We start from the raw sequence: 24245 nt of genomic DNA on the forward strand, positions 1-24245 counted from the left end.
CCTGCCCCAGGCTGGGAGCAGCTCTGGGAGCACCTTGGGTCACACAAAGAGCAGATCACAGTCAGGTTATGAACACAAGAATAAGTTTAATGCACTAAAAAAAGCCACACATCTGGGCACAGATGGCACATCTGGGCCAGCAGGAAATGCTCTGCAGCCCCTGGATGTTCCTCTTCCTGCTGAGACCCCAAAGTCCAGGCCAAGGGGGCACCCAGGCTCTGCCCAGGAACATCCTTGAGGTCCCACAGGCCACCCCAAAGGAGCCTTATGGAAGAGTCCACGTGGGAAGGTCCTACAGGACGCTCATCTCAGCCTCTCTCAGTGGAAAATGATCTTTTTGTACTTGGAGTTGGGGATTTGCCCCCGTGCCTTGAGCCTCCGGACGGCCTCCCTCATGTGCTTGGGCTGCAGGGGGGGCAGCTCCCCCCACTTGTCACACACGTCCAGAGCTGGACAGACAGACACAGAGGTCAGGGCAGGGGCCAGCTGAGCTCTGCCCAGCCCCTGCAGTGCAGTTTGAAAGGAACAGGAACTGTTTGTGTTCGGGGTTTGCAGCTCAGAGCCAGGAGTGCACCTGCTCCTCCTCCCTGACAGGAGGCCCAGGGCAGCAACCAGGACAAAAAAAGCTTCTGAACCACTCGGGCACTGTGGAGATGCTGGGTCCAGGGGATGGGTGAGCTCAGAGCCTCTGCTCTGTGAGTGCCCAGCAGCTGAGCAGAACAGCTGCCTCAGCTCCCTGTCCGAAGTGATCCGAGCTCATCCCAAGAAGGAAGTGGGGCAGGTTTAGAGGCTGAAGGAGCCCCTCTGTCCCTGCAGCACTAATGGCATCCCCGTCCTGCCACTGCTCTGGGCTGAGGGACAGAGCTGCCAGCCCAGCCCCTCTGCCCGAGGAGAAGCAGCAGCACTGGGGGGGATCAGAGGGGCTGTGGCAGCTTCACCAGGCCCTGCTGTGAGCCAGAGCTGCTGCTGGAAGGGAGAACCGTGGAAAACCTGTTCCACGCCCTGCTCCAAGCAGGGAATTGAGCCCGGCTTGTTTCACTTGTCGCTCAGCAGGTGCCACTCACCTTCCTCCACCACCTCCCCTACAAACACCTTGGAGATGCCCGACATGGCGATGACGACGTTCTGGGACACCGAGGTGCCGGTGATGGACTGGATGAGCTGGGACAGGAGGGGACAGTGAGAGCCCCAGCCAGCCCCGCGGGGCGCTGCAGCACCAGCTCCGCCCGCGGCGACGGGAGCCGGAGCCCCGCGGGACCGGCCCTGCCGGAGCCCCCCGGGACCGGCCCTGCCGGAGCCCCCCGGGACCGGCCCTGCCGGAGCCCCCCCGGACCGGCCCTGCCGGAGCCCCCCGGGACCGGCCCTGCCGGAGCCCCGCGGGACCGGCCCTGCCGGAGCCCCCCGGGACCGGCCCTGTCGGAGCCCCGCGGGCAGCGCGGCCCCGCCGGGGCTCTCGCCGCTCTCGTACCCGTTTGATGGCGGCCTTGGGGAAGGCGGAGCGCCGGTACATCTCGTAGCGGTTCAGCTGCTCCTCGGAGAAGGAGGACACCAGGATCCTGCGGGGCGCACAGCGATCGTGCCCAGCCCCGCGGAGGCGCTCCCGCGGTACCGGCCCGGAGCGGGGGAGGGGGATCTGGAGGGGGCTGCGGCACCGCGGCCACGATTCCCGGACTCGCAGGCACTCACTGCATCTTCTGGATCTCGTCCTCGTCCACTTTCTGCTTCTTCTCCTTCCGCTCCTTCAGCTCCAGCTTCACCTTCCTGGCCGCACACGCCTGCAGCCCCGAGTCCTCCGCGTCCGCCGCCTCCCCCTCCGCGCCCCTCACCTGGGCGAGAGGGCAGCGCTCGCTCTGCGGCCCCGCGGCCCGGCCCGGCCCCGCTCCCGCTCCCGCCTCACCTCCCCGTCCGCCACCTCCGCCTTGAGCTCGCCGCCGCCGCCAGCCTCCCCCACCTCGCCTTCTCCCGCTCCCTCTGCGGCTGCCGCTTCCCCCGCGGCCGCCGCCCCATCGCCGGCGGCGGGCGGGGAGGAGCCCGCGGGCGGCGGCTCCGGCGCGGCGGCGGCACCGAGCGCGTCCCGGGCCGGGTCCGCCATGGCCGCGCCCGCGGCGCCTCCTGATGACGAAACACTACGGGCGCCGCGAGGGGGCGGAGCCTGTCGCCACGGGAACGGTGACTCGTGGCGTCTCGTGATGACGCACATTTACCGGCGACGCTGGGATCGGTGGCGTCTGTAGCCATGGCAACGCAGATGCGACGGCGCGTCCTGATGACGATAATTGCGAGCGCCGCGACGGAGGGCGGTGCCTGTTGCCATGGCAACAGCGACTCGGCAGCGCAGTCTAATGACGTAATCCACGGGCGCCGCGATGGAGGCGGGGCATGTCGCCATGCCAACGGCGCGCCAGCGGCGCCTCCTGATAACGCAAGCTACGGGAACCGCGAGGGGATGCCCGGGGCCGGGCTTGTCGCCATGGCAACGGGGCTGCGAACGGGGCCGGTGCGGGCCTCGCCCCCGGGCCCTGCGCGCTCGGACCGACCGGCCCCGCTCTGAGCCGCCCTCCCCACGGCCGGAGCCTGCCGGGACACGGCGTTAGAGCGGCCCCGCCGCCCGGGCCCCGCAGGGTAAACCTCCCGAGACCCGCCCAAAACGAGCGCGGCTGAGGGACCACGGGCAGCGCGCGGGGGCGTGGCCTTTACAACGCCCCGCCCCGTGCACCGCCCGCCCGCTCAGACCCCGCCCATGCACCGCCCGCCAGACCCCGCCCTCTCAGGCCCCGCCCCCCGGGCCCGCCGCGGCCCCGCCCCGGAAGTCGCGCGGGCGCCCGGGCCGCGCCGGCCATGGGGAAGGAGCAGGAGCTGCTGGAGGCCGCTCGCACCGGGAACCTCCCGGCCGTGGAGAAGCTGCTCTCGGGGAAGCGCCTCAGCTCCGGCTTCGGCGGCTCCGGTGGTGGCGGCGGCGGCAGCGGCGGCTCCGCGGGGGGAGGCGGTGGCGGGAGCGGCGGGAGCGTCGGTGTGGGGCACCCGCTGTCCAGCCTGCTCAGGTGAGCGCGGCCCCGGGCGCGGGCAGGACGGCTCTGAGGCGAGGCGGGGGCTCCGGCCGACCGGCAGAGCAGCGGGAGCTGCGGGACGCGTGTGTGGGGCTGGGGGGCAGCTGCCGGCTTTGGCTGCGCTCGTGGGGTGCAGCGAGAGGGCCGCGGGACAAAGGGATGCCAGCGATCCTGGGAGGCCGGGGGTCCGTCCCGCGGCGGGGGGGGGCCGGAGCTGGAGGCTCCCCGGGTGGGACGGGACATTGCAGCGGGCTGTGAGGGCCGTGTCACCCTGAGCGCTCGGTGGGACCGGAGGTGCGAGGGGGCCGTGCCTGAGGGAGCTGCGGCGGAGCGGGGCTGTGTGCGCTGTGCCCTCGGCGGGCTGGCAGCGGAGAGGGGAGCGACTTTCTGCCTGTCTGGAGCGGGCAGCCTGTCCCCCTGGCATCGCCTGCTGCGGACTGGCGGCCCTGGGGAGCTCTGGTGTGTCCGGAGGGCCCCATAGCCGGTTCCCTGCGGGATGGCTTTCCCGGCGCAGCCCGGTGTCGGGCGAGGTGTCCGGGCCCTGCGCTGGCGTTGTCGCGGCTGGCGGTGACGCTCTGCCGGGTCTGGGGTCGGCTCGTCCTCAGCCCCGTGCTGTGGAATTTGCTGCTTGAAGCTCTTGGACCTTTGTTAGGTTTTTTTTTCCTCTTCCTCGTGTTTTGGCATCGCCTCTCACTGCTGCAGCTGCAGCTTTGGGCTACTTTGGGAATGCTCCTGGTCCCTGAGCAATTGGTTTGTACTGGGAGGTGTGGAGGAGGTTTGTGTCCGGTGCCAAGTGATACTGTTGCTACGCACCCTGGCTGTTCGGAGGGATGTGACTTTCCCCTTTTTGGCCAAATTTGATCTGTTTTTCCTTTCACATGACCCAGCTGGATACCTGCAGGTTGTGCTGGTGGCAGAAGCCTGCAGACATGCGAGAGCTCACCCTGCCCTGGGGCACACGTTTGCCTTTCTGAAACGTAAATCTACCCTTGGGTCGAGCTTTGCTCTTCTCCTTTGATACATTAAACAGTCTGAGCCCTTGTTTGAGTGGGATGGATGTGCCCACAGGGGGCTCAGATCAGTGCAGTTGAACACCCCGTGAGCTGAACCAGATCTGACACTGCCTGACAGCACCTGGGCACGCTGGGGCCTTTTCCCTGCCTTTCCCTGGGACAGTGCCCGTGGTGCCACGGTCCTGGAGCAGTCCCATGGTGCCAGAGTGAGCCGGGGCATCCCTTTGGCTCTGACCTGTTACTGTTTCTCACACGTGAACGCTGCTTGGTGCACAGACTGAAGGAGGGTGCCTGTCACAGCTGTCACTCGTATTCCACGTTCCCTGCCATGGCTGTTGGCTGTCCCTGCTGGTGACACTGGCCCTACCCCTCTCCCCTGCCTGAGTCCCAGCCCCTTTCTCCCTGCACAGCCGGGATTTGTGCCTGTGACACCAGTTCCTGGTCTGGCTGCACGCTGTGGGGCTTGGCAAGGTGTCCTGTGTGCCACCTGCTGCCATTTAGGAGCTTTGTGACTGCTTCCCACCTCCTGACCACTTGTCGGGCTCGGGCTCTGTGTTGCTGACTCCTCCAGGGGAGGTTTTGATGAGAGGCAGCTGCTGAGTGTCCCTGCAAGGAGAGTGCAGGGGACAGGCTGGGACAGACAGATGAATTTCAGGGTGGGGAAAACCTCACCTTTTCCAATGCTAGAACATGGGAACTGTTCTGATGTAGGATTTTGCCCTCGGTTGTTGGGAGAAGCCTGCCCTCATTCAGGCCTGAGTGCTCTGTATTTTCCCTTCCTCGGGCAGCCTCTGACCCTGCTCAGGCTGATCCCTGCTCCTGCCAAGGCTCCTCGTGTCTGTCAGGATCTCTCCTGACAAAGGAACTGCTGAGCTGCTCTCCACCCCCAGAGCCCATTCCCAGAACAGGATCATAAACACTCTGCTGGGCTGGCACCTTTGTTCTCTTCTCCACCCGATTTCAGGACCCTATTTTAGTTTCTATTTAATTCCCATTGTTTGGATAACCTGTTCCCAAAGCTCTTCTCTCCTGAGGTGCCTGTTGCAGCTCTTTCTGTCAGTTCTGCATTTCAGGTGTCTCAAAGATACAGTTTTGGATGGGGTACAAACCAGGCATTCCCTGGAATTCCCACATTACACCTGGTATGTGCTGAGCTGGCACCTGCTCTGAGCTGGCACTCACTGCTTTGGGCCATTTCTCTTCCAAAGAGAGCAAGTGCTGCTCCATGAAGTGGTAGAAGATGGCCCTGGCAGTAAATTCCTTGGAATGTGGTGTTTTATCAGGTAACCTGAACTGCCATGGGTCTGTTATCAGTTAAATGTGAACTTTGTCACAGTCTGGGCTGTGCTGCTCCTTCCCAGGCCGAGCAGGGCCTGCTGGGTGTGGAGGCAGCACGGATTCCAATCACCTACAGCTGCAGGTGAGCAGGAAACAGAATGGGATGGAGTGGGATAAGCCACAGGAGGAGGAACTTCAAAGACATTTTAAGTCTCTCGAGGGGTGAATGTGCCAGGGTGTAACAGTCAGGGCACTGGGCAGGAGAATAAATCCCAGTGTGAAGCTGATGGGAATGGGGAATGCTGACAGCGAGCTGGGGAAATGAGGAGGATGCAGGAGGGGGAAATGGGAGTGTGGATTTGCCAGAGCAGATGGTGGGCTCACAAAGAGGTGATGGCTGCCAGGGTTTGGGAGGCTCGGCTCCCTGCCGGCGTCCACGCGGCCCCTGGGATCTGCCAGGGCCTGGGGAGCTGCTGCAGGCCTGGCCCAGCAGTCAGGAGCAGATCCTGGCTCCTCGGCCAGGCTCGGCTTCTCCGCTTCCAGCCATGGACCACGGCACAGGCAGGAGCAGCGCGTGAGGAGCCAGAGAGAAAACCCACTCTGTGCATGCACAGCTTGAGGCTTATGAGCAACAGCAAGTCCAGAAATCAGAGATGGTCTGTGAATCCTTGAGGTTCCTTGGGGTTATGAGCCACTTCTGCATCGAGGCTGCAGAATTTGATGTATTGTATTTTTTTTTTTTTTTTAGTGGTTCACTGTGAAGTTAGGGGTGGGAAACAACAGAACAGTCTGTGGCTGAGCTATCAGGCTGCATTCAGGAGGTTTTGCCAGGAGCAATGAGGGATGGGTTGTGTTAAAGCCAAAGCTGCAGAAGCGGCTTTTTATTTCTATTGCTGTGAAAAGTCTGGATCTGTGTTGCCAGAGGGGGAAGCTGGGGCTGCTGCTGAGCCCCAGATGGGATATGCAGTCCCCAGGGAGTGTATCAGGGAGACGCTTCTGCTGGGAATGAGGAGTTTGGGTGCACATCTGTTGTGGGAAGGGTCGAGTGCTGCTCCACAGAAGCCACAACCCTTGCTCCAGCCCATTTTCAGCCGTTGCTGCTGGTGAGGGGGTCTGGTTGGTTTAAAGAGTGATGTGGCAGGATGGCAGAGCACTTGAGGTGGCTTCCAACAGTCCAAGGGTGGTTAGGAGTCAGAAAAATGCGTTATTTTTTTTTAAAAAGTGGGGTTTGGTATTTGTTCTGGTGTGGCTGATGGGTCAGAGCAGGGATCTGATGGTGCCCTGTGTACTCCTGGGGAAGGCTCTGACTGTGCCTCTGCTGCCATTCCCTGGGGAGGGGACACGGTGCCGTCGGCAGGGAAGGGGGGGATTGCCTGTCCGGGGTCAGGCTCGGGCTGTCTGTCCCTCCAGGTGTCCCCAGGCCTTGTGGGTAAGCACCGAGTCCTGCAGTGTCAGGAGACAGCGGCAGGAGCAGCAGGGGGGCTCCAAGGTCCAGCTAACCCAGGCTTGTGCAAGCAAAGTGCTCCCCTCTCTTGCCCTTCCCCATCACAACAGAGCTGCTCCTGCTGCATTCCCATGGAACAGGGCAATGCTGGGTCCTCTCCTCGTCCTGCTGCTGTGATTAATCATCTCACCCACTTTAAACCTTCTCCTCTCCACACCCTCCCGTGCACAGGGCGCCGTGGGACTGATCCCTCTTTAATTACACACCTGAGCACAGGGATTGCTGAAGGTGCTTGTGCCACAGGCACAGGTGTGCACGGCACTCGGCTGGGAATTGTTTCCTAAGTACTTCTTTAAGATTTCAAAGGCTGCAGTTACTGGCTGTGACTCTGCAGTGTTTTGTCTCTGTGTGATCTTGTGATGCAGTTTTGGAAAGTTTTTGTTTGCTTGCTCTGGTCGGTGCAGGGCTGGGTCAGGAGCACTGGGCTCTCCTTGCTCAGTGGCACTTGCCCAAGCCAGTGGGCAAAGCAGGACTTGTGGTTTCACAGCACCTGGGGCTTTCTTGGACACATGGGAGTTGATGGGTGGGTGGGTTCCTTCCTGTGAAACCCCCTTGAGATGGCCCTGTCTCGCTCCCTTCCCAGTGGGCAGCTCCAGGTTTCCAGGGTTTAGTTGGCAGAGAGGGGGGTTGGAAGTGGAGAGCTCTGCACAGGTGGGTGTTGGGGGAATCGCTGCAGCTGGCAGGTCTAACAAACTCCTGTCTCCTGAGGCTGCACAGTTCCTGGATGCAGCAGGAGGGAAAGGCAGGCAGAGCAGTGTCTCCCCTTCCCTTCTGCTCCCTGTGTGCAGCAGGTTGTGCCCCAGCAGTGGGTTTTGGTGAAGAGGAGCTGCTCCACTCAGTGCCACAGGTCCCCTCCAGCTGTGGAAGGCCCTTTGGCAGGGAGCAGAACTTTCTGGAGATGAATGGCTGGAACAGTATTTGGTGTATTGGGAGCAGCTGAGCCAAGAAACAGGGTTCATCCAGCTGGATTTTTGTGAGATAACGCATCATTTCAGTGAGACTGAAGGACAGCAAACAGGATAGAAAAGACATGGATGAAAGGTGTGACACAGAGTACAGGTAATGCAGAATGCAGAAAATGCATCCATATCATGCCAGACCAGAAGGAAAGCCCCTCTCAGCCACCCTGGGACAAAGGACAGGCAGTTCCTGGAGGCTGAGCCCCTCCTGTGGCAGTGCCCGAGGGCCTGCCAGGCTGACTCTCAGCAGAGAACATGTGCTGACACCTCCACTCCGTGTGAGCTCATCGCCTTTCCCGGCTGTGCCATCCACTCCTGCTCTGTTCACTCCTCAGATGCAGCTGTGGAGTGCTGTAGTGCTCTGGCTGTGGAATCCTTTCAAGGTGAAGCATCCTCAAGATGAGAAGGTGCCTCTGAACAAGGGTGATGGCTCTTTCCTCTTGTCACTGCAGCACAAGCTCTGCCCGATGCTGAGCTGGCACTGTCACTGTCCCAAAGAGCTCACTCCAGAGTAGAGCTTAGTCATGGAAATGAGATAAATCCTATTTCACAGAAACTGGTAAAAATAAAACTATTGAGGATTGATTTGTTTCTATAGCAACCGACTGGCGAAGTGAACACAGCTGCTGTCTGCAGGAGGGAGGAAAACAGAGCTGGAAATGTCGGTGCACCTGGGCTGGCTGTCGGCAGCAGAGAGCCTGGGGGCTGGGGAGGGGGCAAAGGCTCCAATAAAGACAGGGCAGGAAGGTGTCAGCTGCCTTTGGAATGAAACTTGAGCTGGAGTGTGTGAAATGTGCCCTCTTCTACACAAAACCTGGAGAGCCTCGGAGCTCTTTATGTCCTGCTTCCAAAAAGTTGCACTCCTGCACCCTCATGGGTGGGGAAATGCCCTGCCCTGGCTCAGGCAGGGCATTCGTGGTACCTGGGTGTCCATCACACCACAGCCTGAATCCAAAATTACTTTGTCCTGGTGCTGTAACTCAATGAGAAATACTGAGCTTTGAGAAGTTTGGATGAATCAGATTTGAGTTAAACTTTTTCCATTGCCCTTTAACTGAATTTGGAGCTGGATGCTCAGCAGGGATTCCTGCAGGTGTTTGTATCCTGGAAGAAAATCCAGTTGGGCCTCCAAGACTGCTGGATAAGGGGCTTAAGTTTCAAACTATTTCTGTCTCAGCAGTGTGTAGATTTGTGTGGTTTTTACTTTTTCCTAAGCCAAGGATTTTAGCTGGCTCTGGCACATGCAGGATGTTGAGGTGGCTGCTCCCCCAGGGTTAGTGAGGGTGAGCTGTTTAAATGTCTGGGAGGCTGCAGGATGCAAAGTGCTGGGACTCTGTGTTTAGGGACATGCTTGGCTTGCTGTCATGTGGCTGTTGAGGGTTCCAGGTGAAAATCAGGGTGTACACCTGGCATAGCAGGATGCTGAGGGAATTACAGGAGGAGTGTATGTGCATGGCTTTACTGGACACCCTGCAGGAGCCCGAGTTATTCAGCTGGAGGAAAGTTGAGCTGGACTTGGTGTTTAAGTTTGGTAAGCCCAGGTACATTCACACTCCTCCCTTGTTATTTTAATACATGGTTTCTTTTAAAGGGAAATTAGAGTTAAGAATAAACCTCAAGCTTTGTCCCATTCAAAGGAAGTGTCTGTAGTGCCATGTACTGAGGATAGTCCTCAGTACACGAGAACAAAACCCTGAGTGCCATAAATATGATGTAAATACATTATCTCATTAGATTTTTATCTAATCCCATTGCCTGCTGTTGTGCAGACTTCTGAGGCGAGCAAGGCTGAAGATGTCATAGGTGGTCTTTCAAATCTAATACTGAAGTGGGCTGGAAATTAGGTGAATTGACTTTTGCCTCATCCTAATTAAGACACTGAGAAATCCGCTCAAGTTTGGCATTACAAAGTGCCTGATTTTAGAACAGAATCCGATTCCAGAGGCTGGGTGCCTGCTGAGGTTTGAAGCACCCTCATGCACAGACCCAGGTGGGCTCCACAGGCTCTTCCTCACTGCTCTCAGTTTCAGGAATCAGCACAATTCTTTTAGGAATCAGGAACAGGATTAGGATAAAGCCTTAAGCTCTGAAGACTTCAAAGCTTTGCATCGTCATCTTGGTTCTGTTACAAGGATAGTGAAATCCATCAGATGACTTAAATAGGAGACTGTGTCCTCTGGACTTGTGTTGGTTTTTTCCTAGTGCTTCTTTCCAGTGATTTCTTAAGCCATGATTTCTCACTGCACGGTGGGGACTCTGTCAAGAGTTGACTGCCCTGTAAGAGAAGTTTGACCTCAGTTCATCCTGTGATCCCCATGGATGACTTGTGGCTGTCCTGGAGTGTTGTTAGTAACCACCTTTGCATGATTTTCAGTCACTGCATTGCCCCTGTGCTCCTTTCACAGCTCCTTTCAGCCTGGTGCAGGCTGTGAAGCTGTGTCTGAGCTCCTGTGGCTCATCTACTCTGGGTCAGAACAGCTGAAAATGGAACTTGGAGGATGCGTGGAATTCGTGCTGGATTTGGCATTTTGGAAATATTTCCTCTAATCTCAACAGAAATTATTTCACAGAAGGAGTGAAACAGGATGTGACCTTGACATTCCTTTTCACTGGAAATAAAGACTAAAGAGAATTGGTTTAAAAGCTCTGAGGATCCTGGTTGTTATATGGGTGTGAGTTGTTACAGCTGAGATATAATTATTTGCTGGGACAGTCACAGTAACCCTGAAATTGTTTGAAGTCCTGGAGAATTTTATCCTGCATATATTTAGGAGTCTGACTGGCATATGTACATTCCTTCTGTACATTAAAAATGTCAGGCTGGGAAAGGCTCTGCTGCTGAAAGCAGCTTCTGGCTGGGAGAGCTGTACTGAACAGAGAAAAGGCTCAGAGCTGGGTCTGTTATTCTTGAAGAGAAGTGTGCAGAAATATTTCAAGGGGCTTGGAACATCTTATGTTGTATATGTTCCCCCAAGAACGAAGGGTTTTTTTTTCTGGTGAGGAAAAGCTGTTTGAGGCTGTCATTGTAGGCAGAGTCAGAGCTGGCATTTGGGTGAAACCAGAACTGGAAGCTGCCGATCCACCATGAAATATGTGGGAACATCTTTCTTTGCTGCCTGTTCCATTACTGGTTCAGTTTTCCAGCATTAGGGGTGGGTGCAGCTGCCCCTGGTGGCTCTTGGGGAGGGGTCCCTGCCCTTCCCCAGGGCTCTCAGAGCAGGGCAGGACTCTCAGCTCCATCCCTCTGTTTGACTGCCTGGCTCATGCCCTCAGCTCTCAGCACTCGTGTTTTTCAGCTCTAACCTTATCTCTGTACAGATAGTGCAGACAAGTAATGACAACTCCTAGCAGCTATCTTGGGATTTGGGAATAATTTCCTGCTTTGGCCATTCACTCCTGATCCTGCTCTCTAACAGACTGGATTTCAAGGATGCTTCTGGAGTAAAAGGATGTCCTTTCTGATTTCCATCCTTCTTTTCCTGAGCTTTTCCTTAGGCACTGTTGTCCAAGTCAGTGCTTTCTCTGCTTGTGTAGCATTGACACGACAAGCAGAGCTGATGACAGAGCTCTGTGGCTGCTCAGGTGTGTCCCCCGTGTTCCCATCTGAGCCACCATGGGGTCACTTCTCTGTTTGCCCTCCTGCTCTCGCTGCCTTTGCTCTCTCCTTTCCCTGTCACTTGCTCTTTGGGCACCCAGTTAAAAAGCTCATCAAGACGGAATGTCTCTGGAGTCCGTGGTGTGTCGGTGCCTTGTTTGTGTCCTGCACTGTTGCCAGTTAATCTCTCCTCCCCGTGTCTTTCTTTAGCCCTCAGGGTCTCCTAGTTAAGCTGGAGCTGGGATTGATACAGGCTTAAATGGAGCCATGTGGGTGAGTGGCTGGGCTGCTGCTGTGGGCTGTGTCCAAGGGTAAAGCGTGCTCCAAACGCTTCAGTGGAAGCTTTGTTGTGGCTCTGAATTCTCCAGTCCAATCTCCCCTTCCTCGAGGGCCTTGCCTCTCATCCTGTCATTCTGCTGTTTGCTATCACAGCAACTCATTTCCTTTTCACTCCAGCACCGTGTTTCTCCTGCCTGTCCTGATGTCCTGGGCTGCAGCCCAGGGATCCCTCCCAGCATCCTGGGGTTCTCCCTGTGTGCACAGAATTGAGCACTGCTGTGCCAGCACCGATTCAGAATCCTGTCACTGATCTGGGCAATGTCACAGGGGAGGGGGGATGTGGTGCCAATCTCTGTCTCACTGCTTTCAGTCTCCCTAAGGCAAAAGTGCACTCTGCGTGCAGTTGTTGGTACAAAATAATTGCATTTGCTTTTTTAATTGCTGTAGGGAAGGGGTAATTCGGTCCCTGAATCTCTGTCTCTGCTTGACTTGGCCTATTTACCTGCTTTTCATCTGCCCCAGGTCAGACACGTCATGGTTCAGTGTTCAGGCATCAGGGCTGGGCAGCAGCCAGGCTGAGAGGGGTGTGAGCAGGATTTGGGAAGGGGTGAGCAGAAGCCAGGCTGAGGGGGATGTGGGTGACATGGCACAAAGTGAAGGGCCAGTGCCCAGGAAGAAGCCATGGTGGCCCAGAGGAGCATTGGAGCATGGCTGGCTGGGCAGAGCACGCAGACCTTGGGAAGTCTTTTAGTGCTGAGATGGGGAGAGCATGGGGTGGTTTATTGTCTCTCTGTAGAGAGGTCTGAGACTTCACTAGGAGGAGGGTGTCCATGTTTAAATAAAATATCTCCATCCCCTTCTAAGTGCAAGGTGCTAGAAATCCCAAATTCCCACTGAGATGTGTATTGGATCAGATCTCTGTGGGTGCTGGAAACAAACATTAACTTTGAGGTGTGTTGACGTTGTCTGACAGTGAGCAGAGGGTGACACGTTTTCTGCCATCCCAAAACCTTTAATTGACACATCCATCCCATACAAGGGCGCAGGCAGGCAGGGGAGGGCGTGTGCTCTGCCACAGTTTTTTCTGCACAAGTTCCTTTTGATGACATTTTTACTCCAAGCTCAGGGCTGTGTGCCTGTCAGAAGGGAACAGTGCAGATGGACATGTTGGGCTCCAGACACGATGCTCCATTGCTGTTGGCTGACTGACATGTCCTGTGGGATTCTGCAGCTTGTTAAATCATCTCACAAAGGAGAAGGGGGAGGGAAAGCCTGGTGCGAGGTTGCCAGCTGTAGCCAGCTCAGTGCTGCAGCATCAGCTGCTTGGTGGTTTTGATCAGGAATTTGTGGCTGCCCAGGGTTTCCTTCTATTTCTCTGGAGCTGCTCAATGAAGGGAAGGCCAAGGGAAAGTCTGGCACCTTTCTAAGGAATTGTGTTTCAGTGGAACCCAGCAGCCTGCACCGTCTACATGTGTCTTGCTAATTTCCCCTGCATCTTATTTATTTTTAATATTGTATTTTCTTCCATGTAGTGCATTTTCTCCAGTGCTGTGGGAGCAGAGCTGAGCTGCAAATGGAGAGTGAGGAATGTTTACCTGAGCAGTGCTCTGGTTCCTGTTTGCAGTTCCGGGATATTGGTTTATGGCTTTGATAATGCTGCTCAGTTCACTGAATTTCTACAGGAATGTTTTGGTTCCTTTTGCTCCTATTCCTCAAAGCCCCATCTAGTCAGATGCAAAAGAAGAGAACGGGCCACAAAATCAGCACTCAGTAAACCTCAGTGAGAGGTTTGTCAGCATTTGGCAAATGTTGTCAAATCTCTGTCCTCTTTTAGAGGTCGCTTTCCTGCCTTGAATGAACCCAGGCTTCATGTCAAACCCTCCCATCTCCATGCTGGGTGCTTGCCTTCCCATTTTCCCTGCTCTTCCCCTGCCATCGTGCTGCCTTTAGCCAGGGTGTGGACAGGGGGGATGCTCCTGCTGCCTCACACATCAGACCCCAGAGCTCCTGGACCCCTCCCAAAGACCCTGCTTGGCTTTCTCTGACTCAGTGGCTGACCCTTTCTGCACTTCTCCCAGCCAAGCTTGTTTGGCCCTGGCCCTGAGGTCAGAGCCAGTGTTGGAGCCTGTGTTGTGGGGCTGCTCCTGCTCTGTGGCCTGTCATCAGCTGGGAATGCTCCTTAATGGGAGTAGGTTGCAGAGTGCCTGTAATGCTTTTAAGAATAAAGAGCAGCATATGCACTCAAACCAGACCTATATTTTTCCTGTCCTGCAGCTCTTTATTTGCCTCTGCTCAGAGGGATTGTCTGATGTAGCACACGCTCCATGCCTGACCCGGCCTTTCTGTCCCCACTGCCACCCCCCACCATACATTAAGTTGAAATAAATGCATTTTCACTGCCAGGAGCCATCCATAAGGCTAGGGCTTGCCTCTCCCTAATGGGGGGTTTTAGCTTGGATGGACGCATTTCTATGAGTGTTGAACCCTGTCTGGTTCCTTTCTAGTGTGAGCTGCAAGCCCAGGAGTTAAATGTGTGGTTGTCATGAGTCTGTGCCAACCCAAAACAGCCTCCCCTGGAAATGAGGAGTGGGAGATGGTAGACTGGTTCTGAGGGAAGCAGATGAGCTCACCTTCTGCCTCTCAGTTCCTGAACTGATCCTTCACAGGCTGCTGTCACTTCACAAACCCATGCAGGTTTCCTGCTCCTGGCCACCTGCTGTACCTGAGGAGCAAAAGGCTTTGCTCCTTTCCAGGGGAGAAGGGATCATTTGGCCATCAGAGGATTGGTTGCTGCACAGTGTTGCTCCACTGGTGGAAGTGCTGGTTTCTCACAGCACTCTGTTGACCTTACACTGGCTGAACTGTCTGCAGGTGTTGGGCAATGAGGCTGGAGGTGTTGGCAGTTGTTGAGAGCTGTTGCTTCACTCAGAATGAGCTGAAGTGAGAACCTTGAGGTCTGGCTCTGTGCAGAGGGCCTGGCTCTGACTGCTGCAGTGTGTCAGTCAAAGTGGGCTGAACCTGAGGATTTTCACTGGAATCCCCTGGTCAGTGGGTCTGCCAGGCTCAGCAGCTCTCCTTCTGGCTGTTGTGTTGTGCCATGTCAGCTGGATCACTTCTATGTGTCCTGCCTTTATGATGTTCTCTGCTTTTCCCTGTCCGTTCTGGCATCTTGTACTTGAGCTCATGACCCTTTGACTTTGAGGAAAATCTACTCACTTTTCTTATAGCAAATTAAAATCTGGGCCAAGAAGTTGAGGAGTGCAGGAGCAGAAGCTCATGGTTTGGCTTCCTCTGCAGCCCCTCCAGTAGCTGGAGTCTGACCAGCTGTTCTCCTTGGGCTTTCTCAAAACCTGCCAGGAGGGGCTGAGAGTCCCTTGCCCCAGCAATACACTACTTTAATCTCCTCCAGCCTTGCATCAGCCATTTGTTTATAAAAGTTGTAGTATTTGGTGGTTGGGGTGCATGAGAAAAGGGGTCCCCACTCTGTTGGAGTCCCACCATGCCAAACCCTGCCCGCTGGCGAGGTGGCTGCAGCAGTGCCTTCCTCACCTTCAGAAAAACATAAGCAGCTTCCTAATCCTAAGGCCTTGCCCAAAGCCCTTGGGTTGTTTGTGTTCCCTCTGTAAGCAGGAAATACCAAGCGAGGGTCGCAGGAATGCAGTGGTTGTGTGGATGTGGAGAGCTGGGATGTGTGACTGACCTGCTGTGGTGGCCTCTGGGCAATGGACTCGAGGGAATCGGCCTCCAGCCCTCATTGCCCTCCTGACACTTTGTCTCTAAGGCTTTGAGTGAAGTACACAAACATCTGGGGCCAGTGCTTTTAAACTTCCTGGTGCCTTTGGGCCAAGCCACTTGTGTTTGCTCGTGTTCCATGTTGCTTTTTGGTTTTGGTGTTGGGTGTGTAAATACAGGGGGTCCAACAGCCTCTGCTCTGCACAAGCACCCTGAGCTCTCCTGGTGCTTCCTTGACCCATGTTAGTGAGACCAGAAACCAGCCCCAAAGGTTCATCATCTGAGCTGAAAACACCACGTTGTTCTCTAGGCTTGGCCCTGCTTTAGCTCCTTGCCTGAGGTGGTTTTGTGAGAAAAGTTACTACTGCAGTTGGGAAGAAAGAAGTGGAAAAGCAAGAGGACAAATGTGGTCCTGTTTAAAGGTACTTTGGGATTTTACTGTGACCTAAAGCATGTGCTTTATTCAGCAGTTTTCACAAGCAGGAAGTTTTATTTAAGGCCTTGCTGAATCACAGAGCAAGGGAAAACTGAGCACAAGAAGTAGTTTAAATGGAGCAGATTTTGCTGTTTTCAGAGCTTTCCTGATGTCCTCAATGTTCAGTCTTGGTTGTCTTAAGCAGATGTCATCAGGAACATCTTCAGATGCTGCCCTGGTGCAGCAAAGGGCAGGTGAGACCTGGGTAATCCTTTGAGAACAGAGGCCACAGGGTAAAAGTAACCCCCCTCTTTGATGTGAAGGGGTTTTGGGGAATTGAGGGAGAAAAGCAATCAAAAAGCAGCAGTGGTCAAATTGGTTACAGACCTTTACTGGGGACTGTATTTACAGCATTCTCCTGCCTGTGCTGCGACTGGGGGTTCTGTTAAGAAATCAGAAACAGCCCAAAGTCACAGAGAGTTCTGGGCTCTGTGTTCTGCTTTTCCCAGAACCCTGTTCCATACCTCAGGAGAATTGTATGGCCTTTCTGGCAGAGCTGAAGAGGAAGAGGAGGGAAGGGAGTGATGTGCTTCGCTGCAGTCCCCACATCTAAATATAAATAGTTCTCCTCTTGCATCCTTCCAGTCTGATCTTATGGGTGATTTGACCTTTCTTTGATAAAAGCTTTCTTTATTTGCAGGAATAAAAAGGCAAAGGGGAGGAGAGGACATAGCAGATGTGGGTTTTTTAAATATCTTTAGATCCTGGCAGTTGGCTTCTGCAGCACCCAGCTCTCACTGCTGGGCCAGCTCCCTCCTGGGCTCCAGCTTTTCTCCTCCTCTGAGCTCCTTGAAAAAACTTTGCATTTTACTCTAAAGCATTGACCTGGAGATTTCTGAGGAAGTGTTTCATCATGGGGACACCACGCTCCAATGGGGACAGATGCCCCAGGCTCTGGTCCCCAGCCCTGCCCACTGCACCACTGACCCTGGTTTTCCTCATTTCATAACTTCAGCTGAAAGAAACATTTGTGTTAATTGCTGCTGGCTTTTCATGTGTTCACCCTCAAGCAGTTTGAGCTCAGCTTCCAAACAGGGCTCAGTTTAATGTGTAAAACCACGGGACGCTGGCACTGCCCAGGTTACAGCCCAAGCAAAGGCAGCACAGGTGCAATGTTAGAACTGCTCTAGACTGCACACAAGGCTTTCTGGCATTAGTTCTAACCATTAATTGCCATGTTAAATCCAGCAATAAATCATTTGGGCAACCACACTGCAGGAGCCCACTGCCAGGAACAAACCAGGGCTGAGTGCTGCTCAGTCCCCTTCATGCTACAGGACTGCAGGCTGGATCAGGCAGGGCACTCCCACACTCTCTGAGTGGGGGTTTTTGGTGTCTCACTGACCTTCTGGGTGTAGTTTAAGCCATCCTGTGAACAATGTTATCAGTGCTGGAGGTGCACTGCATGTGTGTATTGATCTGCATGTGTGAATCCTCCTGGAACACGGGATGGTGTGTGGCATGCAGGATGCCTCAGGATAAGCCTCTGATCCTTTGCAAATTGGATTTTGTGGCTCACTTGCCTGTCCTCTTGGATAAAGTTTCCCCTTAGCTGCCTCTCCTCTAGCAGAGCTTGTGTCCTTCTCCAGACTGCAAAGCCTTTTATAATGCTCTGCAGATCAGGAGTCACTTGGAAGGGACAGGGACAGACTTTCCATTTCCCACTGGAACGTGCTCCAGAGTGAGCCTGCTGCTTCGTTCCCTTCTGGAGTTCACTCGGTCTGCAGGAGATTCCCGTTGGTTTGGTGCCTTTCCTGCTGGGTGGCACTGAGGTGCTCCTGGCTAGCAGCCCCCCAGTGATGGCTGCTGTTTTAGAAAGCCTCTGGGCCACGTGTGTCGTTGTGATTCCATGCTGGGGAGGAAATGGATTGCTCAGAGAAGGCCAGCTTCAAACAGAGCCACAGCTGGCTGATTTTAAACCATTTCAGCTGGGAATCAGAGGGTGCTGTTGTGTTTTACCCCCAAAGAAAACAAAGCAGGAAAATGCACCACGTTAGCATAAGTGGGATTTTCAGGGCTTGTAACAAGCCCCTTGTAATTCCTAAAAGGATGGTGTGTAAAATAGGCCAGCAGACACAGATGATGGGTTGTACTGGAGAGGACCATCATCAGGAACGTTGAACAGGTCCAGTTTGCTTATAAGAATGAACTGGTTTGAGTTTCATGCCCGTTTCTGGGGGAGGATGGTGGCCCTGGTGAGGGACAGCAGTCACCACACTCCTTCCACAGCGAGCTCAGGAGCAGCATTGGCCCCTTCCTTGTGCCATTCTGTGCTGATGTGAGCAGGACACCCTGCAGGGGCTGGGGAAGAGTAATCCTTGCCAGGGTTAATACTTAAATCTGTGCTACTTTTGAGTAAGAGAGGGAAGTTAATGCTCTCAGAAGTGCTGGGAGACCACCTACTCTTTGGTACAGACTGCCAACAGCTGACAGATGGAAGTGATTTTGGGACAGTGAGAAGTCAGTGTGGAATCACAGTGGTGTCCAAGAGCAGACTCTGTATCCCACAGTCTTTGACTTCCACCCACCCCTTGTGACTCTTGCTGTGGAGAAGGACAATTTCCCAGAGCCATCAGAATTCTTCTGTGGGGTGTGAATTAGCAGTGGGTCAATGGTTTGCTGTCTCTTGTGGTTCAGTCTAATAGACACACGTTCCTCTGAAGATGCTTTTTGGCAAGCCTGTGTATGGCTGAAGGATGTGAGGCAGCTCTGATTGGAGAGCAGGAGGGTGAGGTGAAGCAGAGCAGTGATTCCATGTGCTGACCCCTGTGCTCTGTGTGACTGCCCCTGCACACAGCTGTCCAGTACCCACCTTGGTTTGAGAGCTGTGCTGGCCCTGCCCTTGCCCTGTCCCTGTTTGCTGTTTGCCTAAGTGTTCCCTGTTTTCTGTCTTGCAGCATCTGGAGGGGGCCAAACGTGAACTGCGTTGACAGTACTGGATACACCCCGCTGCACCACGCTGCTTTGAATGGCCATAAGTGAGTCCTGTTCCCATGCCTGGGGTCGCAGGGGGGGATGCTTTGTGCTTCCCTGGCCACCCTTGTGTGGTTCATTGACCAGCTGAGGCACTGGTGCAGCACTACTCCATCTTCAGGGGAAGTGGAGAATGTCAGTGCTTTGGCTCATGTGTGATGTCACATCTCCAAACGCTGAGGTTTTCAACCACCCTTTTATTTCTAAGCAATTTGGATAAGGTGTAACGCCGTGTGAAAGGGGCTCCCATGGTGACAGTCCCTGCAGTCTGCCTGGTGTGCAGGGTGGTCTGAGCCTGCACCACTTTACAGTTGCCTCGTGTGCATATCACATTTTTAAGTAATTTTAATGTGGTAGATCTCGTGTTTCTCATTGCTGCCTGAGATATTGAGAAATCAAATAGAGTTAAAATCTCTATTCACCCTTATTGTGCTAGTGCAATTCACTTTGCAGCAGAGGCTTGTGGCTGACTTCAGCCCCTGTCAGCTCCATTAGTATGGAGTTAATATGGATCTTCCCTGAGCTCATCTCGGCATTATTTATTTCTTTTTCTTTTCATTTGGCAGCATTTAATAGGAGCACTTAAAAATCACATTTCAAGAGACTCTCTGAAACACTCCTGTTCAGATTAACTTCTTGTTCAGTACTTGCTGCAGAATGTGAGCTGTGAAACAAGGACTGAATGTCTCACAGAAGTTCCTGTCTCCTGCAGGGATGTTGTGGAAGTTCTGCTGAGGAACGACGCGCTCACCAACGTGGCAGATTGTAAGGGCTGTTACCCCCTGCACTTGGCAGCCTGGAAGGGAGATGCTGACATAGTGAAGCTCCTCATCCACCAGGGCCCTTCGCACACCAAAGTGAATGAGCAGGTCTGCCTGATTTTCTCTAATGTATCATTGAATCACTTCCCTGGCATGGAGAGAGACTCCTTCAGCTGACTCCTGACCCTTCCCAAACCAGTAGCAATGTTGCAAGGTCCTACTTGCTGGTGGGATAAGAGGGGCACTGCCTAAAGCAATACGTTCAGTTCTGAGTTAGTGGGAGGATGAAAAGGTATTTAAGTTTCATAGACAGACACATAAATGTGAGAACTGCTCGACACTTAGGAAGTGGTCTCCTGCTTCTGGGCTTCTAAAACTAACCCACAGTTTTCCTTTCAGCTGCTGGATAGCTGAGCAGGTTTCTAGTTCTGCAGAGGATCCATTGGCTCCCTCTTTTAGGAACTAATCCAAGCAGCTTTGTTCAGTCTCTTTGGCCGTGCTCTCTTAGCTGCTCTCCTGGCTTGTCTCTGGCACTTGCTCCAGTTCACTAATTTGTAAGTTCTAAGATAATTTTAACACTACTTGCCCCCAGATAAATCCCTAGCTTAATCTTAAAGAATTATTTTTGCAGTCGGGCAAGAAAAAAAAAAAAAAGCCTCTTGGAATTGTTCTTTTTGTCAAGCTGACAGTTTTGGTCTGGGGTGCAGAGGGAGTGAGGGGTACGAGACAGCTGTGTCCAGTGCAGAGGGCTGGCTCCTGTGGAACTGCCCCTGGACATCAGAGGGATCTTAAATTCCAGGGAACTTCTGAAATGCTACTGCTGGAAGGCCCAAATATTCCTGTTGTTGCAGAGTTTTGTTTAAAGGAGCTCATGAATGAGGCCAGCCGAGTGCTGTCACTGAGCTGCCCTCCCTGAGTGAGTCTAGCACAGAGTGACAGGCCCAAACCAGAGGCTAAAGCTGCAATGGGCTGTGCTTGTCCTGTCCCTAAGGCAGAAACATCTGATGACCCTGTGAATCAACTCCTAAACCACTCAGGTGTTCTTTCAGGAGGAAAGGAATAAACTAAACTAGGTTTGCCTGCAGGTTAAACCTGGACATTCATTCCAGAGGTAATTCCCAGGTGGGTCAGACACCCCTGGCCTGAGTTCAGCTCACAGTCAAGGTGAGCAGCTGCAGAGTCCCTTCTGTTGATTTGCTCCATGGTAGTTTTTCAGAAGCTGGGGAGCAAACTCCTTCCAGAGGCAGGTTTAGGAGTCCCAGTCCTTCTTTGTGGGGACCCAAGTGCCACACTGAAGTTTCCTAGGTAAATTGATGCACCAGGCTGCCCCAGGGATAACTGCTGCTAAAACATCATGGAATAAAAAATCTGGTTGTAGTGCAACTCTCTATCATTCCTCCACTGAGCAGGAACAACGAGGAATGTGTGTTCTGATGACTCTGGTGACAGTTCTCCAGTTTGGGGCTGTGGTTAAGCATGGGGCAGGCACAGCTGCAGGCACTCAGTCTGGTTACATGGGCTTGAGTGCAGGTTCAATCAATCTGACAAGAATTGAGTGAGAGCCCGCAGTGTAAATGTTCTGCTCTGAGTAGGGCATCTAGAGGGGTGATCTTTGCAAAAGATCCAGAGCTTAGTATGATCCTTGCAGGTAATGTTTCATTAATGTCTGTTTAGTAGGAACCCTGTTAAATGAGAGAAGTCAGCTGAGGAGCCTGTGCTTGGAGCCTGGCCCAGGTTACAGCAATCCCAGCTGGAATGGCTTCTGCTGGCCATGGCTCTGACTGGAACAAGAATCTGTGTCCTGGCATTCCACCCCTTGGAGTCACCCATTGCTTTGTTGCTGTATCTCACCCATTTCATTATCACATTTTTTTCTTTTTCCTCTTCCTTTTTGTAGAATGCTCTTGAGATCAAAGAACTCAAAAAGTACGGCCCCTTTGACCCATATATCAATGCCAAGGTGTGTACTTTGCTGTCAGCATTTCACTGCATCATCACTCCAAGCTGCACTCGCGTGCTTCCAGGTGCAATAATACCTGTTCACTTCGCAGCTGCTTGGGGGAAAGGAAAATGGGACCATTGATTTACTGTGGGTTTCTCTCTTCAAAGCAGTTATAGAAACATAATTAAAGGAAAGCTTTTCCTTACTTTCCTGGGGGCTCCTTCCTTGCTTAGCCTTGTAGGACTCGCAGTGATGGTCAGTTTGCTTGATTGGGCTGGATGACTACCCAAAGGTAATGTTACTTCAATTAAATGTTCTAGGTTTTGTTTCATGTGCTGATGTTGCTGATAAATGCAAAGAGAAAGATTTTTTTTTCCCTGCTTAACCATGGTTGCATTTTCTCTGTGGGCTGTTTGGAGTGAATTTTGATGCCTTTTCTCCTACCAAATGCATAATGCTCTGTGTGTTGTTTGAATGGACAGTTAATTCCTGTGGTGGTGGTGGTGGGGAGAAGGGAGGGCAGTGATGTTCCTGCCTCCCTTCCCAAGTCCTCCATGTCCTGCTTATTACATCAGTCTCTCTTTTGGTGTTCAGTCTGTGGTGTCATTTGACCCTTCAGCCCTGGCCTCCTGTTCCTGTTTTCTGGCCTGTTTTGCTCCTCTCTACTTTTTAGTTGTTTTGAGCTACAAAAGGCACAACATCAGCTTGTGCAATGTGCTGAGACTGAGCTGCTGAAGAAGCTTCCTATCCAGTATTAGGAAGTTGAAGATCAAATTCCTGGTGGTGGTTTCTCAGACACCATTTTTCAGTTTTATTTCTAGTGAATCTGCAAGCCAGGGGTGACAAACAACCTGTTGCTCTATCCTGAGACACCTCTGCCATGAGCCACCATGCCACAGCTGCTTCCAGCCAGTGATTTTGGATCCAGCCATCCATGGCAGGTTTCTGTCTGTCAGAGTTTCCCTCTGCTTGGTCTGCAGGACTTTAGAAACACGCAGCCAGAGCTCCTGTGCTTGCTGGGAGTTAGGTGTGGTTTTGCAGAGCCCTGTTTCAGGGTCACTGGTGCCCACCCTCTGAGCACAAATGCCTTTCCATGAAGCTCATCCAAATCAGGGATTTTTGCAAAAACCCAGATAGGAATTTTATGCCTTTATGTATTCTGTGGAAACATCATAGTTGAGCAGTTCAGTTGCCTGAAATGAGCTTCCTAAAACATTGTCAATAACCAAGTAAGATCTTACACACTCCAGTATTGGGATGTTGAATGAAGGAGTGTTAATTTGGGTTTTATACTGTGGAGAAGTGCGTTATTTAAAACCTCAGTTCAGTGTTCACAATGGCTGAGGTGCTCTCTAGAGCAACACCGATTTTGGGAATCTTTGCTTTGGTTTTAAAGAGAGAGGGATGATTTACACACAGTTGTTGGTCTCATCACAAGTTCTGAGCAGCTTTGCACCAGTTCCTGGCCAGGAGTGATGAAGAGCATGTGGAGTTGTAGCTGTCACACAGACTGGGTTTTCTCAGGAGCAGCCAAAGAGCAGATTGTGAGTAGGGCAGGGCTCTGTTGGACACTCAGACACCGACAAAAATCCTACCAAGGAATCTTAGAAATAGGGTGGGTGGGACTGAAGGGCTGTGCAGCCACTTTCCCCAACCCTGGGGTAGGATCAAGTCTCCTTACACCATTCCTTACCAGGGTTTGCCCACCAGTTTCTCAAAACCTCAGAGAGGGACAGCCCTGTGGCCTTTCTTTGGCAGTTTATTCAACCCTTCAGATGTTTGCAGGTCAGAAAACTTTCCCTTATTCAAACCAAGTCTCCCTGTGCTCAGTCAGAGCTGCCTCACACTGTGTTGGGAGCAGGGGGTGCAGAACAGACACAGCACTTGAAGGGGCTGTGGATTCTCCACTTGAGCATGGGATGAGGAGCAACAGGGCTGTGTGTGGTGAGTGCTCTCACGTTACCAGGGCTTGAAACCTGTGCTGGAGCCCATGAGAAAGCAGAGCCATCCCTGCTCGTGTCCTGTTTGTGCTGTGTAGGCAGGCATTGCTCCCAGCTCCTCTCTTCCAGCTGAGAGCTGGGGGGATGCAAGGATTCCTGCAGGAATGCAGCCCCTCAGCCCTCCTGAGTGTTCTATTTTTCTTAGTTCTGAAATTTGAAGCCATGTGCCTTCTGGCGGCTGGAATGGAATTTTCCTTTTCCATCTCTGATACATCTGTAGGTCTGAGCACTCCTGCTTGCTGCTCTGGTTTGTGCCTGGAGAGGTGATGCAGGAAGGGAGCAAACTCCCTTGCCTGGAAGAGCTGTAGTATTTTTGGCTGCTCAAAACTCTCCCAAAATGGAGGCAGTAAAGACTCAGGCAATAGTGGGAGTTTCCACTGCACAGTCTGGAATTGGGAGAGACTTGCTGTGATGATTCAGGGGAATTTTATCACCTGTGATCTCTGCTGCAGGAGGAAAGTCTGGGGATTTTGCCTTGAGCATTGGAGCCCAAATCTGCCTGGGGAAAACTGGACTGAATTGCAGGGAAGATGAGGGAAGTCTCCAACAGTTACGTTTTTTAACGATGTTGTGTTCCCATTTCTGAGCCCTCAGGCAGGTGCTTGGAGCTGCTGCATGCTTTCAAGCCCCCTGAGGCATACGTACCCTGTGCTAGGGAGAGGGGGACAGTCCTGGCCAAGGAAATCC

The 24245-nt window shown here is 53.4% G+C and overlaps 2 protein-coding genes across 6 annotated transcripts in view; one reads left to right on the forward strand and one right to left on the reverse strand.

The window, feature by feature from the left end:
- Positions 1 to 66: 66 nt before the first annotated feature.
- Positions 67 to 2107, reverse strand: TAF11 (TATA-box binding protein associated factor 11). Of its 2 annotated transcripts, none has more exons than XM_053998071.1 (5): positions 1952 to 2107; positions 1687 to 1826; positions 1469 to 1556; positions 1065 to 1161; positions 67 to 449 (listed from the first exon to the last, which is right to left on the reverse strand). In XM_053998071.1, the coding sequence occupies exons 1-5, from the start codon at positions 2090 to 2092 to the stop codon at positions 319 to 321; spliced, it is 597 nt and encodes a 198-aa protein (XP_053854046.1). In that variant the 5' UTR covers positions 2093 to 2107; the 3' UTR covers positions 67 to 318. The 2 variants fall into 2 exon arrangements, with proteins under 2 accessions (XP_053854046.1, XP_053854045.1); XM_053998070.1 differs by having other exon boundaries at positions 1898 to 2107.
- A 679-nt stretch (positions 2108 to 2786) lies between these two features.
- Positions 2787 to 24245, forward strand: part of ANKS1A (ankyrin repeat and sterile alpha motif domain containing 1A) — a 72347-nt gene continuing 50888 nt past the window's right edge. For 3 of the 4 annotated variants that reach the window (XM_053998055.1, XM_053998053.1, XM_053998054.1), the window contains exons 1-4: positions 2787 to 3041; positions 18780 to 18860; positions 19568 to 19724; positions 21514 to 21576. In XM_053998055.1, the coding sequence (XP_053854030.1) occupies positions 2839 to 3041; positions 18780 to 18860; positions 19568 to 19724; positions 21514 to 21576 (504 nt within the window). In that variant the 5' untranslated portion in view covers positions 2787 to 2838. The remainder of the gene's footprint in view (positions 3042 to 18779; positions 18861 to 19567; positions 19725 to 21513; positions 21577 to 24245) is intronic. The other variant, XM_053998056.1, reaches the window with a different exon arrangement.

Source organism: Vidua macroura, chromosome 24 (assembly GCF_024509145.1).
Source record: "Vidua macroura isolate BioBank_ID:100142 chromosome 24, ASM2450914v1, whole genome shotgun sequence".
Taxonomy (NCBI): domain Eukaryota; kingdom Metazoa; phylum Chordata; class Aves; order Passeriformes; family Viduidae; genus Vidua; species Vidua macroura.